General features: G+C 38.0%; 1 protein-coding gene across 7 annotated transcripts in view; it reads right to left on the bottom strand.

The window, feature by feature from the left end:
* Window positions 1-5,790: 5,790 nt before the first annotated feature.
* The window catches only part of LOC116268517 (E3 ubiquitin-protein ligase Arkadia-like), a 67,935-nt gene continuing 55,904 nt past the window's right edge, over window positions 5,791-17,821 (bottom strand). For 4 of the 7 annotated variants that reach the window (XM_031661308.1, XM_031661311.1, XM_031661307.1 and 1 more), the window contains exons 9-13: window positions 16,312-16,438; window positions 12,495-12,587; window positions 11,107-11,202; window positions 9,645-9,772; window positions 5,791-7,437 (exon numbers count right to left, since the gene is read on the bottom strand). In XM_031661308.1, the coding sequence (XP_031517168.1) occupies window positions 7,320-7,437; window positions 9,645-9,772; window positions 11,107-11,202; window positions 12,495-12,587; window positions 16,312-16,438 (562 nt within the window). In that variant the 3' untranslated portion in view covers window positions 5,791-7,319. The remainder of the gene's footprint in view (window positions 7,438-9,644; window positions 9,773-11,106; window positions 11,203-12,494; window positions 12,588-16,311; window positions 16,439-17,821) is intronic. The other 3 variants (XM_031661309.1, XM_031661312.1, XM_031661313.1) reach the window with 1 other exon arrangement.

Below are 17,821 nucleotides of genomic sequence, written 5' to 3'. Positions count from 1 at the left end.
TATCAAAAGATACAACCATAAAAGTGACAAATCTTGCTTACTCATAGGGCTTTGTAAACAAATGTTATGAATGGTAAAGTGCTTTCTTATTTTATTTTTTTAAGTCAGGGTCTTGCTCCGTTGCTCAGGCTGGAGTGCAGTGGTGCCATCATGGTTCACTGCAGCCTCGAACTCCTGGTCTCATGCCATTCTCCTGCCTCAGCCTCCTGAGTATCTGGGACTACAGGCATATGCCACCACTTCTAGCTAATTTTTAAAATTTTTTGTAGAGACAGGGTCTCACTGTGTTGCCTAGGCTGAGTATAGTGCTTTTATTAACTGACTTGACATCGTCAAAATTGAGTAATTGAATTTGTATTACCATGTTTTATCTTTTTTTTTTTTTTGAGAAGGCATCTTGCTCTGTTGGCCAGGTTGGAGTGCAATGGTGCAATCATGGCTCACTGAAGCCTTGACCAGCCAGGCTCAGGTGATTCTCGCACCTCAGCCTCCTGAGGATCTAGGACCACCGGAGTGAGCCACCTCGCCGAGCTAATTTTTTTATTTGTAGAGACAAGGTCTTGCTATGTTGCCAGGTTGGTCTCAAACTCCAGAGCTCAAGAGATCCTCCTGCTTTGGCCTCCCAAAGTGCTGAGATTACAGGTGTTAAAAATGAAGGTAGTATTTCGTTTTGTACTTCTCACTGCAACTAACCTAAAACCTTACACACAAACTTCTTCTTGTTGTTGTTTTGAGACAGGGTTTCCCTCTGTCACCTAGGCTGGAATGCAGTGGTGTGATCATGGCTCACTGCAGCCTCAATCCCCTGGGCTCAAGTGATCCTCCTACCTCAGTCACCCAAGTAACTGGGACTACAGGCATGCGCTACCACGGCCGGCTGATTTTTAAATGCTTTGTACAGATGGCGGTCTCACTATGTTGCCTAGGCTTATCCCGAACTCAGGGACTCAAGTGATCCTCCTGCCTCAGCCTCCCAAAGCGCTGGAATGAGCAACCATGCCCGGCCCATCCATGTATTTCTTTTTTTCAAATATCACCCTGGGAGGCCGGGCATGGTGGATCATGCCTGTAATCCCAGCACTTTGGAAGGCCAAGGCGGGTCGATTGTCAGGTCAGGAGATCGAGACCATCCTGGCTAACACCGTGAAACCCGGTCTCTACTAAAAATACAAAAAAAAAAAGCCGGGCATGGCACGCCCTTGTAGTCCCAGCTGCTCGGGAGTTGAGGCAGGAGAATTGCTTGAACCTGGGTGATGGAGGCTGCCGCAGCCAGATCACGCCACTGCACTCCAGCCTCGAGAGATAGAAGTTGAGACCCTCTCAAAAACCGTTGGCTCGGGTGGTTTCACGCCTGTACCAACATTTAGCAGAGACAGGCGGATAATTATGTCATCAGGCAGGATTGAGACTATCCTGGCTGGCCATGGTGAAACCCTGTCTCTAGCTTCAAAAATAATACCTAGCCAGAGGTCAGGGGCCTCAGGAGGCTGAGGCAGGAGAATGGTGGAACCCGAGGTGGGGAGCTGCAGTGAGCCAAGATCTGCACTCCAGCTTGCAGTGATATGAGAGACTCCTGGCCTCAAAAAAAGCACCGGAAACCAAAGTTCTTCACTGCCGAGTTCCCTTCTGAGAATATAAAAATCATTTTGCCACATGGCTTCTATAAAGTTTTCTTGCTCTGGGGAAAATGCTCCTGCAGAAAGCTGTACTTAGATATTGTAACAAACATGACTTGTTTTAATTTCACTGTGTGGATTAAAGGAAAGGTTTAGTTTTATTTTATTTTTTTCTGTGTCTTCTGTGAACAGGTGTAATCTATTTTCTCTCTTTAAATTTGGGCTAGCCTTATTATTTGCTTTAACCAACAGAATGTGATAGAAGAGATGCTGTTCCGGTAACGGGATTGGGTCTTCGAAGCAGTTTATTTCTCCCTCGGAGTCCTGCGTCACCACCATAAAGAGACCTAAGCTATTCCTGTCTAGAGATGACATTGAGAGAAATGCCCAGTGCATTATCACCTGTCCTAACCACCCTAGCTAACGCGTCACATATACAAGGTGAGGCCACGTGGACACTCTGTCTCAGTAGAACTTGCAGCTGAATGTAGCCACATGAGGAAAACGTCATACCACAGTGAAAGATGAGCTATGCCTGCCCCGCACTGCCCAAATCATGCAACTGTGAACAAATAAATGTGTTTTATAAACCACTCAATTTGGGGATGGTTTGTTACAAAACAGGTTAACAAATACACTTACCTGGGGGTATTCCCTGTCCTTGCACCAAATGAGCTTTTTGTTTGCTGGAATAGTCTTATCATCTTGGTGTCACAGGGACAGGGGGAATCACAGTTTAAGAAAACAGCACAGTATCTGTGATTTCTGATCATTTGTAAACTGAATTCTCACTAATGTTACCCTGGTAGATTTTTCACATGGGAAATTCGAGTTGCCTTCGTCATTTCAAGGAGATGTTTTGGCATTTGGTTATCTCCTGCAGGCACAAGAAATCATCTGGTGCTCAATTATGGATGAGATGTAATTGAAAGCCTTAGGAAGCACGGAGGCCATTCTGATAGAATGTTTGCCACAATCACTTGAGGTCAGGAGTTCGAGACCAGCCTGGCCAACATGGTGAAACTCCGTCTTTACTAAAAAATAAAAAAAAATTAGCCGGGTGTGGTGGCAGGCATGAGTAAACCCAGCTACTTGGGAGGCTGAGACAGGAGAATCGCTTGAACCTGGGAGACGGAGGTTGCAGTGAGCTGAGATTGCACCCCTGCACTCAAAAAAAAAAAAAAAAAAGAATTTTTGCCCACAGAAGTTTACATGTTTGAAGGTGGGTCTTGACATATGGAATAAGAATGTTTTCAAAATTTGTACACAAATCCTTGGCTCTACCTTTCTTCAAATGGTGGAACTTAGTTCACCACCTTGAGTACAGCCTGCCCTTAGTGACTCTCATTTCTAACAAATAGAATGTGGCAGAAAGGACAAAGTGTAACTTCTGAGACTAGGTCTAAAAGTGGCATGTGGCTTCCTCCTGGCTTTCTCTGGGATCATTAGTTCTGGATAAAACAAGTTACCCTGTTGTAAAGACATTCCAGCAGCTCTCTGGAGAGGCTCCTGTAGCAAAGAAGTGAACTCTCTCAGTAGCCACTGAGGAACTGAGGCTGCCTGTCAACAGCCTGCAGACTCAGCAATCTTAGAAATGGATTGTCCAGACCCAGTGATGCCTTCAGATGACTGTAACCCAACAGTGTGCAGAAGGGTGGATTTTAAAAAGGTTAAAAAAAAAAAAAAAAAAAAGCAACCAGGTGCAGTGGCTCACACCTGTACTCCCAGCACTTTGGCAGGCCGAGGTGGGCGGATCATCTGAGATCAGGAGTTCTAGACCAGCCTGGCCAACATGGTGAAACACCATCTCTATTAAAAATACAAAAAGTAGCTAGGTGAGGTGGCGTGTACCAGTAATCTCAGTGAGCTGAGATCGCGTCACTGCACTCCAGTCTGGGTGACAGGGTGAGACTGTCTCAAAAAAAAATATATATATATATGACTGCAGCCCCAACAGTCACCTTGACCTTGATTATAACTTCATGAGAGACCCAGAAGTAGAAATGCAAAACTAGGCTGTTCCTGAGTGCCTGATCCACAGAAACTGAGATGTTTGATGTGTAAACCACTAAGTTTTGGGGTTACAAAGTGAAAACTATTGCATAACAACAGATAAAGCTTTGGGGAGAGACTAGTTTTTTGAGAGACGGAGTCTTGCTCTGTCACCAAAACTGAGTGCAATGGTGCAATCTCAGCTCACTGCAACCTCTGCCTCCCAGATTGAAGCAATTCTCCTGCCTCAGCTTTCCAAGTAACTGGGACTACAGGCATGCACCATCATGCCCAGCTAATTTTGGTATTTTTTTTAGTAGAAATGGGGTTTGGCCAGGCTAGGCTCAAACTCCTGTCCTTGAGTGATCCATCTGCCTCACTCTCCCAAAGTGCTGGGATTACAGGTGTGAGTCACCACCCCCAGCATTGTATATAATTCTTAAGATAATATCTATGACTGAGAGAAAATGACATATTCAATATTGTGACACGTGAAGTTTTCAATAAAAAAAATATACATATATACTGGCCGGCCACGGTGATGTGGTGGCACACATCTGTGATCCCAGCTACTCTAGAGGCTGAGGCACGAGAATCACTTGAACTCAGGAGGTGGAGGTTTCAGTGAGCTGAGATCGCACCACTGCACTCCAGTCTAGGCAACAGATGGAGACTTTATCTCAAAAACACCACCAACAAATATACATAACACAGTGTGTGTGTGTGTATATATATATGTGTGTGTGTGACACACATATACTGCGTTCCCAGAGGTTCTGGAAGTTAGAAACCAGGATGTATTTTCTACAGATTGAAACTATTCCCATTTATGAAACACTAATAACAAAATGTCCTCAAGAGCTTATATTTTAATTTTAGTGATTCAACTAGTTACAAGTAACAGTTTTTTGTTTTTTTGAGATGAGTCACACTCTGTTGCCCAGGCTAGAGTGCAGTGGCGCCATCTCAGCTCACTGCAAGCTCCGCCTCCCAGGTTCACGCCATTCTCCTGCCTCAGCCTCCAGAGTAGCTGGGACTACAGGCACCCGCCACCACATGACCAGCTAATTTTTTGTATTTTTAGTAGAGACGGGGTTTCACCATGTTAGCTAGGATGGTCTTGATCTCCGGACCTCGTGATCCACCCACCTCAGCCTCCCAAAGTGCTGGGATTACAGGAATGAACAAATAACAGCTTTTAAAACAGAAGTAGTTTTCTCTAAGTTAGCTGTTATGGTTCAAATGCTGAAGTGTGCTAGCAGCTAAAATAAAGTCACCGGAGTAAGAAAAAGGTTTCAAATTATCAGTTTATCACTTGCATGTTAAAAACAATAAAAATAAAGACTTGCTGACAAAAGAATTTTAGTTTTTATGTATTTGGACAGCTATCACTGAAATGTCCATTTTGACATATAAGATGCAGCAGGATATGGAAGACACCAAAACAAAGCACAAAAAGTCAAAATGTTCAAAGTCATTTTCTTCCTTACTTTCTTCATTACTTATCACATTTTCCGGTAACTAATGGCAGTAGCTTAATAAGCTCCTATATTAACAATTCAGGTTTATGTCACACTTTTATTAAATAAATTTCAAAGTAACGAAGCTTTGCCTACATTAAAAGAATCAGTAGCAATTATAAAACAAGTCAACAGGTAGTCGTGCATCTAAATCTGATGTAATATTCAAAAAATAGAGAAATCCACCTGTGCTTTACTTGTATTCAGGGGAACATCAAGAGGACTCCATGACATACAGTTCTCCCATCTTACACTTCTTCAATCCCTTGGCACAGACCCGGGGTATTCCAGTGGCAAAGTACTACATCCATTACAGGCTACTTACTTAAAGGAAGACAGGCTACTTGCTCTTTTCCCCAGTAAGATGGCAGCCAAAGGTCACTCAGTCCTTCACTCTCCCCTGACCTTCTATAACCTCGGTTTAATCGTAAGGTATGCTCTTTAAATCCATCGTCCACCTACACACATACTATGTTGAAGCATGTTAATGACAACTATGACAGTGTAACATTTACTAATATGAAGAAAAGGGCAAGTAGTCATAACTGAACGAACATAAATGTCAAATTATGCAAATGTCAATTTGAGTGAGATCACTATTTTTGAATTCCAAGGTGTTTAATGTAAACTGTTTTTATAAAAACTAATTATGAAACACAAAGACAATAGAAATATAAGTTATTTATTAATCAATCCACTTACAAAGCAGGTGGCTTAATGCAAGCTTATTGACATCTTCACATATGATCCATGGGAACATGTCCTCCACATACAGACAGTGATTACTGACTGGATGCATTTGCAATCTGGGGCATATTAAGCATATTTAAACAAATAAAATTAGGCTATCCTGTATATGAAAGTATCTTGATAATAATATGCATCCTGAAGTAGATTAAAACTTCCTCCAAAGGAGAAATGTTAGTATGTTAACTTAACTTTATATTCTATATTATGCAGTAAATCTTAACTATAGAAATTAAAAATTTTAAATCAGTGATCGACTCTTGGTAATGTATGAAGTGGGAGTATATAACCATAGCAACAGTAGGTTGACAGTATAATTTGTGCCTCACAGTATCTGCAGATTTACTGTTTTCAAGTTTAGAGAGAAATAAAACAAGAGACATGTAGATTCAGCTGACTTTATTTATCTTTAAACTAATAAAAATCCCTTAAAAGTGATCCTGGGACCTTTAGAAGTTCTATGAATGCACAGATACCTGCCAATGACTTAAATTCCAAATCTTGCCTTAATGTGTCTACAAAATCACTGTAAGCAGATATCTTAACTTTTCGTGCTTAGCAGAAGACAACAAATTCTACATGTCTTTTTCAATTTCCCTAAAATTTTGTTAAATCTGCAAGTATGTACAATCTAGCTAATTGAAATTAATATTTAGTGTTCATCAGAGCTGTTTCACAGCAGCAAAAACTGAATCAGGGAAATAAAATTCTAAATGATGTAGGAAAAAGATAAATGCAATCAGAACAGCAGTCTAAATGTATGATATCAATATTCAACTCTTATCTGCACTGTGTTGAAAGGAAAAGGATACACCAAGAAAATTTATACTGATCACTCTGGTGATGTGACTACCACCTGCATCTGATTTAATATGGGTTGTATTCTGTTCCCAGTATTAAGGATGGTATTTAACTCAGAACTCCATATAGTAAATATACAGCAGCCATTTTGTCCTAATTAAGGAATGTCTTAATACACAATATTATCATTTTCTAGAGGATCTTTATACATTAAACTAAAGTACATGATTGATTAAATTAAAGGTTAGTAATGGATAAAAAATTCATAATTATCTAGGCTTGGTACTATGTAAAAAACAAAAAGACCACAAAATTCTACTTACTAAAGCAGCTAATCTTGCCTGCAAGTTTAGGGTCACAAGCCCATAATATGTGCAAAGAAATGCAATACAAGGAACCATGCAAAAATACAGTAAAATGATACAGAAAAATGTCAAATCTAGAAAAAAAAGCTTTTATAAATACATGAAAATCAACTGTATACATAAACTGTAGGTCTAGCATTAGTTGTACCATATAGCAGAGCCAGCACTCTAAGTTCAATGCTTCCAAATCTGCGCAGGTAAGTCATGCCATCTTTGGTTGACTGCAGTACCAGGAAGGATGGGAATGAGAGGGAGGGCAAGAGTTCTGAAACATGGTGTCAACTTTCACTTGGGAGCTGGGCCTCAATGTCCACTCTGCATATGGGGCACTTCTTATTGGTGATCAACCATTGGTCAACACACACTTGGTGGAAAAGGTGCATACATGGAAGACGTCTATTATTGGCAAGAAAACAAAAAGCAAAAATTAATTTTATGATAATTGCACATGGTAAACAAATTATATATGTAATAATTCAATAATGTTTTGAAGTTACTAAGCATCTTTCTCTTCTATAAAAGACACAGATTAAATTAGCACTCTGGGCAATGTAATATATAAATGATCAAGATAATTAACTTTCAAAGCTACAGGATCATATTATATAAAATCTTAAAAATTGTAAGAACACAAATTACACTGGCAATTATTCCAGTTTTGTTTTGGTACAGGAGATGCCAATGCTCTGGAGTTAGTAGTATGTTACCTGTCACATAATATTGCAAATATATTTTTAAATATCAAATCATCACTGCATTTGTAATGCCCTTTAAAAATACATATTATCTCAAATATATATTTATTACCTCATTTAATTCTCTCTCAAAAACATTAGCATTCATGTGGCAAATATATAGTAACCACAATTTCCTCACTAAGAAATGTCTTAGTATAATCTTTATACATAAACTTAAGTACATAACTGATTAAAAGTGAGTAATATTGTTTTCATGGAATAATTGTTATATACACTTAATACTGTGCTACTGTTTAACAGCTAGGTTAAAAGGAGATGTAATGATTTTAGTTTGCTTACATCATGCCAAATTACCAATCAGAAATTGAGAAATAAAGCCTCCAAGCAAGACAGGGTAACATTAATTCTGAGTGTTAACAGTTGGATAAAAGTTACTGACTTGTGTCCATTTCCACTTCTAGCCACCATTAAAGAGTTTTTATACACTTTTCAGACTTCCTAATATCTTCTTAAAATAGTAGCTTTAAACAGTTTCTCAATTATTCCTTGAACAGTATTGTCAATACTGTAAAAGCATTAAGTTCCAAATTTATAAACCTTCATTAGAAATATCGTGTGCAAATAACCTTGTCATATGGTAGACAATAATTTTTTTCTCAGCCAACTGAAGAGGTATGACAAAATTATCCTTATAAATTAGGGCAATAGTATTACTACATGGTTCTGTTATATATGATATAGAACCTGTTTCATATGGCATTATGTTAACATTAAAAAAAAGAACAGGAAGAAAACAATTACTTAAGTGATTATACAAATAAAATGCCTAAAATTAATATTAGGGTTAACATACTAACATTTTCTAAACAACAAAAGTGCAAGAAGGGAATAGTCCTACGAGTTTAGAGGAAATTTTAGGATAAAACCAGTTTATAAAAGACGCTATAGCCAAGTGCCGTGGCTTATGCCTGTAATCCCAGCACTTTGGGAGGCTGAGGCAGGTGGATCGCTTCAGCTCAGGAGGTGGAGGTTGCAGTGAGCTGAGATTGCTCCCCTGCACTCCAGCCTGGGCAACAGGAAGAGACCATCTCCCAGAAAAGAAAAAAAAAAAAAAAAGATGCTGTAAAACCAACCGCATAAGGCTAATCTGGATCCTTTCAAGTTTTGAAGAACACATTATAACTTTCTAGGACCTCCAAAACCTCTCAAATTCTCATTTCTGCAAGATTTACAGAAGACAATTTTGACTACAAAATTTCCCTGGCCAAACCTTGTGTGGCCCTAAAATAGGTAGTACATTTCCCACTCCCACATTGGTAACATAGAGACTTTAATCTTTTATTGTTTCACTCACTAGATGAAGCCAGTTCTACCAGTACATAACTGATTAAAGGTGAGTAATATTGTTTTCATGGAATAATTGTTATATGTACTTAATATTGTATACTAAGGGCTCTTATGGAGAGACTGGTAACAGTATATGCCATATAGAATAAAGAATAATCTTTATTTGGTTTCCAGTTTACTTTTATCCTTTTTTTCAGAGACAGGGTCTCACTCTATTGCCCAAGCTGGAGTGCAGTGTGGTGTGCTCAAAGCTCAACTGCAGCCTCAAACTCCTAGGCTTGAGTCATCCTCCTGCCTTAGCCTCCTGAGTAGCTGGGACTGCAGGTGCACACCATCACATGCAAATAATTGTACTATTTTTCTTTTTTGTAGAAACAGAGTATTGTTATGTTGCCCAGGTTGGCCTCGAACTCCTGGTCTCAACAGAGCCTCTGGCCTTGGCCTCAAAAAGTGCTGGGATTACAGGTGTGAGCCATCATGCCTGGTGTAATTTACTTTTCAAATAAAATCCCATGTACAGTTTTGACAATGGATTTTAGATAATTAATTTCTAGTTACCTCACATCTTCACCTTCCTCTAAAATAGACAAACAGATAGTACATTTTTCCTCTGTGTCTTCCTCAGTCCCTTCTTCCCCATCTTGTTTGCAGTGCAGTTTCCTCTGTGAGAACCAATCAGTTGTTACCTTATTAGTAGAGATGACATTATTGAACAACTGAGTAAAGTCTGTGTTTATTTGAAAAACAAAACAAAACAAAACAAAACCACATATTCGCCCGCACTTTTTTCCCAGGTAAGACTGTCATAAATAAATGGATGAATTAAGTGACTATCATCAATTAAGTATATTTTTAAGACCCTCTAATAATTGGGATCAAAAGCAAAATTTAACAGAAACTCATTCACTTGAAAGCTATTACTTTTAATCCACAATGAGAATGATAAACAAAATAAACTCTTTTTATCCTACCATGAGCATAGATAAGTTTTATTTTACTAGTGAATGTTTCAAATAACATCCATTTAAATTAACATTAGTTACAGTACTTAGCTTGGACAGTTGAAGACTTGAATGTACTGGTAATACCTCAATACTCTTTGAAAATAGATGAAAAATACAAAGAATAGTAATTTTCACACTTTATGATTATTCTCTACATAGTATAAAAGAGTCTCCGACCCCTGGGCTGCAAACCAGTACCCGGGTGCACAGCAGGAGGTGAGTGGCAGGTGAGCAAGCATCACTGCAGGAGCTCTGCATCCTGTCAGATCAGCGGCAGCATTAGATTCTCTTACAACCTGTTGTAAACTGCGCATGTGAGGGATATAGGTTGCGTGCTCTTTAGGAGAATCTAATGCCTGATGATCTGAGGTGGAATAGTTTCATTCTGAAACTATCCCCTCTGCCACCTATCCACGAAAAATTGTCTTCCATGGAAACTGGTCCCTGGTGCCAAAAAGGTTGGGGACTGTTGGTATTCAGCACTGTTTGCTTTAAGACACGTATTTAACACGTCTACTCTGTAACAATGCTATACAAGCAACTGAGGGTAGAGTAGAAGAAATACACATCAATAAAATGTCCATCAAAATAAACTGCTAGTTAAAAAAATTACAGTACTGCCAAATGATGGAATTCTGTATAAGCTATTAAAAATAATAAGGATGATCAGATGGCATGAAAGGCAATCTGCAAACTATGTGGTTCCCATCTCCTTTTTTTATTTTAAGTAGACAAAAAATATATATACATATGTACCTTATTAGAAAATGCTATAAAGTATCTGGAAGAATATCTAAATCCTTAACTATGATTTCACTTCTGGGAAGAAGGACTAGGGTCTGCAGAGTAAGAAACTGCAGAGTATATATTTTTTATACTTTCCAAAATTTTTAAACAATATGTATGTATTACTTCAATAAAAATGTCATTGCTAGAATCCACAAATTCAAAGAAGGCATATATCACATTTATGCATTTCAGTAACACTCTAGAAGCTTCATTGAATAAATTCTTACCTTCTTATATTTATGTGGATATGTACATCTTTCAATTGTCCCCTGGGATGCTCCACGATTGACATTTCCTAATCTTTCTTCCAAATGAATCAGTTCCTGAAAGTGAAGAATAGTGAGTGGTAAAAGCCAAGATGATTATTTCTTGAACAGTATTGTCAACATTGTAAGAGAAATAAATTTCCATACTTAGAAACTTGCAATATTAATACAGTGTTCAAAAAAACTTACATATGACAACTGGTTATTTATATACTTATATTTAAGTATATATATAAAAATTTATATGTTGTCCAGGCTGGTCTCAAACTCCTGGCTTCAAGTGATCCTCCCACATCGGCCTCCCAAAGTGCTGAGATTGCAGGTGTGAGCCACCATGCCTGGCTTAATGTTTCTCATACACAGTAAGGCAAATGGTTGTTTATAATGTTTTCCTCAGCCAACTGAAATGGTACAGCAAAAGTTATCTTTATAAATTACAACAATGTTACCACATGGTACTACATGAGTCAGTATGTATGTATGCATGGAGAAGATGAAATCATTCTAGTAAATTAAGGAACCAAATCAACAACAGTTCTAAGTCACACTGACTCCAACTTCCAAACTGACATTAAAAAAACACAACAGGGGCCGGGTGCAGTGGCTTGCACCTGTAATCCCAGTACTTTGGGAGGCCAAGGTGGGTGGATCACTTGCGGTCAGGAGTTCAAGAGCAACCTGGCCAACATGGCGAAACCCTGTCTCTACTAAAAATATACAAATTAGCCAGCTGTGGTGGCGGGCACCTGTAATCCCAGCTACTCAGGAGGCTGAGGCAGGAGAATTGCCTGAACCCAGAAGGCAGAGGTTAGAGTGAGCTGAGATTGCGCAACTGCACTTCAGTCTGGGTGACAGAGCAAGACTCCGTCTAAAAAAAAACCAAACAAACAACAAACAAAAAAACCCACAACCAAACTTTAAATCACATTTGAATGATTTGTTCTTCCTGAAAATTCAAACAAGACATTTAGCTACAAAGGGAATTACTTAGGTTTTTTTTTCTCTACCAATTTCTCTAAAAATTTAGCTGAGTCAAAAACATTAGGTTCCCTATCACATTTAATGGTATAGTTATTTATCTGACATTTATATTAATACATTTTTATATTCCTCTATATTATTTTCATTGACTCATCTTTAAATACTTGGGTAACTTTTGACCCTAAGATTAATATTACTTACAAATATTTCTGTAACTCCCAGAAGCAACATCAGAAAATCACGTATTTTACTGCCTTGTGATTCCCAGTCACTGTAGCAGTCCTACACAATTGTGTATAATAGTGTATATATCCTCTCTCTGCATTAAAGATACTACAACAAACATATTCACTTATTTTATTACATACCTCAAAATTGCCCCTGAAAGGACCTCTGAATGATGTTCCATCCAATCCTGATGAAATGTAACGGATATGAGGATAACCTGCCATATCAGGAACCTATTTCAACAGAAGAGATAGGCTAAATCAATTAAGAATAGACTTGTGATTTACTGTTAACATTGAATAATTCAAGACCTTCAATGTTTTCAATTCAACTGCTCATAAAATTCAACTTCAATAAGAATACATAACTCCAACTAAGCATTCTGTAACAGGTTTATAACCTTAAAGTATAACCTAACTCTCCAAAATGCCCAAACTTAAGCCTGATGCTCTTAGTAGCTCAAACTTGAAAAGAGTAAAATTGTCTTAAGATCCTGTCAATTTCAGAGAGCTTTTTTAAAACAACAACAAAAAATGTACACAATTTTCCAACAAAATTTCACTTCAAGATAAGTTTTTTACTTCACTTCTGTTAAGCTTCCTAACAGCCAAAGTACCCTATGCCTTTTTTGCTTGATTGTATTAGGGAAAGTTTTAACACTGTTTTCTAATTTTTTGTTAGGTATAGTCAATCTTCATTATTTATGGATTATGTATGTGTCAACTGACCCACAGGCTAAAATTTACTTGTAACCCCATGATCAATACTTGCGCTTTCAGAGTCATTTGTGGATATGCCCGGAGGCAAAAAATTGGAGTTGCCCAACATGCAACTCTGTTCTCAGCTGAGGTAGAACAGGGCTCTGCTGTATTTGAGCTCCTACTATAAACCAGTGTCTTGTTTGCAGTCTGTTTAGTGCCATGTTTTTCAGTTTTGTACATTTTGTTGGTAACTGTGTTGTTTAAAATGGCACCCAAGCATAAAGCTGAAGTGCTGTCTAGTGTTCCTAAGCAAAGAAGGCTGTGATACACCTTATGGAGAGAATACGTTTCATTCAGGTATGAGTTACAGTGTTGTTGGCTATAAGTTCAATGTTAACGATTCTACAGTATTTTTTAAAGTTGTCTTTAAGCAGAAACAGGCATAAAAAAAGGTTATACACTGATTAGTTGTAACAGAGGCTTACAAGGGTCCCATATTTGCTAACTCAGTGTTTGCAGTAACTGTATAGATCATAACTGCCATGCATATTGAGAGTATTAGGAAAGGGCAATTCTGAGATACAGCACCATTCTTCCATCTTTAAAAATAAATCTCCAACACTACTTTTTAATTAGCCTACAATGAATCACAACATACTTTAAGCAGAATTTATAGCTTTAACAGACACTTCGTAAGTGGAAAACAATTTAAAATAAGTAAGCAATAACTTTTAACCTTCAATAGTGTATTACTTAAATTATTTACAACTTCTCTTATAACCAAGATTATTACTACTCAGCAGATAACCCAACCTCCTAAACATCTCCAAAGAAATCAGAAAGGAAATCCTGCATCCCAAATTATCTAAATCTTCACTTACCCTGAAAAGCCTCTCCTCCCTAGTCTCGTTCCTCCAGCCTTTATGGATAAGCTTTTCTCCTATTCAACCTCAATCCTCACCACCTGCTCCTGCCTTCACCTGTTCACCCTGGGTCATGCTTACTTAACTACTCCCCACCAAGCCTCCCTTCAATATCGTCAAACAATTCCTCTTTAATGGTTTTCTGTCTTAAACCTAAAAATACCTTAAGTTTCTCCAAACCTAAATTCTCTACTAATCCTGGAATTATTGCCAACCAAACAGGGCTTTCCTTCACTTTCCCTTCACAGCCAAGCTTATAAAGCAAGAAGTCTATATTCACTGTCTCCATGTTTTCACTTCCTTACCGTCCGTAACCTAAGTGGTGCCCCATCTACATCACTCACCATTACTGAACCATTCTGACACAAAAGACCAATAACCATTCTAATGCCAAATGCATGAAGACAATGAGGATGGAGACCTTTATAATGATCCACTTTCACTTAATGAAGAGTAAATGTATTTTCCCCTCCTTATAATTTTCTTAACATTTTTTCTCTACTTTATTGTAAACTATCACTATCTATTGTAGATTATCAAGTACGTATAACATACAAAATATGTGTTGATCAACTGTTTATTTTAGCAGTAAGGCTTCCGATCAACAATAGACTATTAGCAGTTAAGGAGGAACTCAAAAGTTATACTCTGATTTTCAACTGTGAGGAGGGTCAGCACCCCAACCTCCACATTGTTCAAGGGTACTTTACTTTTGGATATTTCAAGGGTACTGTACTTTCTGATATTATTTTAACTTTGTTTCTCAACTTTTCAAGCCAGTTCTCAGAATCCTTTGTGCGAGGCATAGTATTATCATTTAAATACAGTATTGTCCTTCTCTAAGGTTTTTTCACCCTCTTGTCACTCTGCACATTTTTCCTGAAAACCTAATCCTCTTCCATGGATTCATTACCTCCATATACTGAGAGATCAAAACATATCTTTAACCCAAATATCTTTGGAAATCCAGACCATAAGCTTAACTTCCTATTGGACATTCAACTTCGATTTAGATTTAGTACATCCAAGACCTAATTCACCTAGCCCCTTCACCCAAACCCTGAATATCTCTCAAATGTGTCTCATCATTTTTACGCCAACTACGATTGCTTTCATTCAGGCATTCATCAATATTTACCTCTTCTACTATAATGTCCTACCTGGTTTCCCACATTTAAATCTATTTTTCCACATAACTGAGGAGGTGATCTAACTATAATCTGATTAAATGACTCTAAAATCATAAATCTGATCAGGACATTTCCCCTTCAATGGTTTCTGAGTTCCAATTTCTTGGTAGAACAGTTTTATTTCTCACTGCTGCCTGACCTCACTCCTAAAATGAGAAACACCAGCTTACTTGGAGTTCCCAGTGCTTGTGCTATTTGCTACAACTTTACATGCTGTAACCTCTGCAAGAGCACCATTCCAAAATCCAGTCTGCTTAGAAGTCACATGTACCAGAAAGCTTCTCTGAAAGCTTCCCTGCAGTGCCTCTACCCACAACAACACAAGACTATTCCCTTTTCTGTACCACTTATATAACAAGTATGTAATACAAATAGCAAACGCAATGTATGTTTTGTTGAACTTGTTCTTTAGCACTTACTTTACAAAATCTGAACCTGCTTAAATCAGATGTAAAGAATTAGTATAATCTTTCTGCAGATTAGAAAATCAGGCTGGGTGCCCTGGCTCAAGCCTGTAATCCCAGCACTTTGGGAGGCCGTGGTGGGCAGATGACTTGAGGTCAGGAGTTTGAGACCAGCCTGGCCAAATGGTGAAACCCCATCTCTATTAAAAATACAAAAATTAGCCAGGCATACTGGCATGTGCCTGTAATCCCAGCTACTTGGGAGGCTGAGGCAGGACAATCACTTGAACCCAGGAGGTGGAGGTTGCAGTGAGCTGAGATCATACTACTGTACTCCAGCCTAGGTGACAGATTGAGACTCTGATGAAAAACAAAAAAAAAAAAAAAAGAAGAGAGAAAAAAGAAACGTATGACTGCATCAGAATGGATCTATTACCACTTATGGCAAAATAACTGAAGCACAGTATTCTCCTGACAGTGGATTAAGAGTGCCTTGGTATACAAAAAAAATCCCACACTTTTCTGTCATTTTGTACATTAAGAGTACATTTTATGATGCAAATTATACACACAGATTTTAATACATCTAATACCTTTTTATAGCACAATTTTTAGCTAACAAGATTACTCTCAAATTCTATTAAAACACCTATAACTAATATAGTAAAATATTTCCAATAAAATATTTAGAAAATGAACTTTTAGAACATGTCAAAATTTTGAAAATTTTCCATTTTACCATTAAAGGAAGAGCTCCTAATTGTAAGTGATGAAGTCGAGGAGGTGCGTGATAATGGGCCAAATGAGGATGCAATGCACCAGGTGTGTAAGTAGCTGCAGTCACTCCAGCTTCAATTCCCAGTTCCCTGACAAAAGGATGAGAACAGTTTAATCCTCCTTAGGGTTTCTTTTTTTATCAACAGACATGGGAAGTTATGTTTACACTTAAAAAAGTAATCTAAGGTTTCTTAACTTACAAAGCTGAGGAAAGATAAGTTAGCCCAAAATATTTAACTAATAATTTCAAATTTATTTTAGAACTGAAAACTCAAAAAACTTAAATTTTGTGGTAATGAGGAGCAAAGCATTTGTACTTGGTTTCACATCTTACAAAGGAAGGAAACATATGGCTACAAAGGTCCCTTCCAAGTTAAAAGCCTGATTCTACTTGAGGAGCATACAACACAGAATTTACTTTTTTGGTGTATCTGAATGTTACAGATGTTTTCTGGGTTTTTGTTTGTTAGATATCATCTCTTGGTTGTTGACATTAAGGACAATTAGAATAGCAAACTCTTCTACACCTTATAAAAGAAGGGCAAACAAAATTTTAGAAGGGGTAAAACTGTTAAATGCTAAATCTTCATTTATTTATTCTCATTTTATGTTCTGCCTCAAATTCATTGTGGTTCAAGATCTCAATGAATGCCCACACACAATGGATTCAGAAAAAAAATTTAATGAAAATCTGCCCTCATTTATCAAGGAAAGACCACAAAAAATTGGAATGAAGGCTGAATTTCCCTTGTCAATGGCAGGTGAGGGTGGTGAAGCAAATCGGAGTACAAAGGTGGGGGTCAGATAAAGAAGATGTGAAAAGTAGGATCAGTCTAGGGAGTTAACTTTGGTGGTACCCCTGAAAAACAGGAAAAAAGGTCCACTCCTCTTACTTACATGGGAACTCTAAAAAACCTAAACTCACAGGAGAGAGTAGCATGTTGTTTACCAGAGGCTGGGGAGGTGGTGGGGGGGTCGTGGATGAGGAAAGGGGAGATGCTGGTCAATGTGTACAAAGCTTCAGCTAGGAGGTGTAAGTTCTGATATTCTACTGTACAGCATGGTGACTACAGTGAAGAATAATGTACCGTACATTTCAAAACTGCAACAAGAGAAGATTTTAAATCTTCTCACCATAAAGAAATGATCAATATTTGAGGTGATAAATATGCCATTAGCCTGATTTGATCACTCCACAATGTATACATGTATTGAAATATTATGTTGTACCTCCAAAATATATACAATTATTATTTGTCAATACACATAAAATAACACCTAAAAAAAAATGTTGTACTCCTGCTTGATATGGTTCCCTGCTGCAGCTCCTATTCTTTCCTTGCCAAACCACTATCTGCCCAGAGGCAGTGTCTCACAGTTAAACTGGGGATTAGGTTTCTCCACATCACCCTTCTGCAAAGCAATCAATCACAAGGCATCTCTTCCAATAGTTTTGCCACAAGCTGTGAAGC

The sequence above is a fragment of the Papio anubis genome, unplaced genomic scaffold, assembly GCF_008728515.1.
Source record: "Papio anubis isolate 15944 unplaced genomic scaffold, Panubis1.0 scaffold128, whole genome shotgun sequence".
Classification (NCBI taxonomy): domain Eukaryota; kingdom Metazoa; phylum Chordata; class Mammalia; order Primates; family Cercopithecidae; genus Papio; species Papio anubis.
The sequence above is the reverse complement of the archived record's forward strand: the minus strand, read 5'-3'. Positions and strand labels throughout refer to the sequence as shown.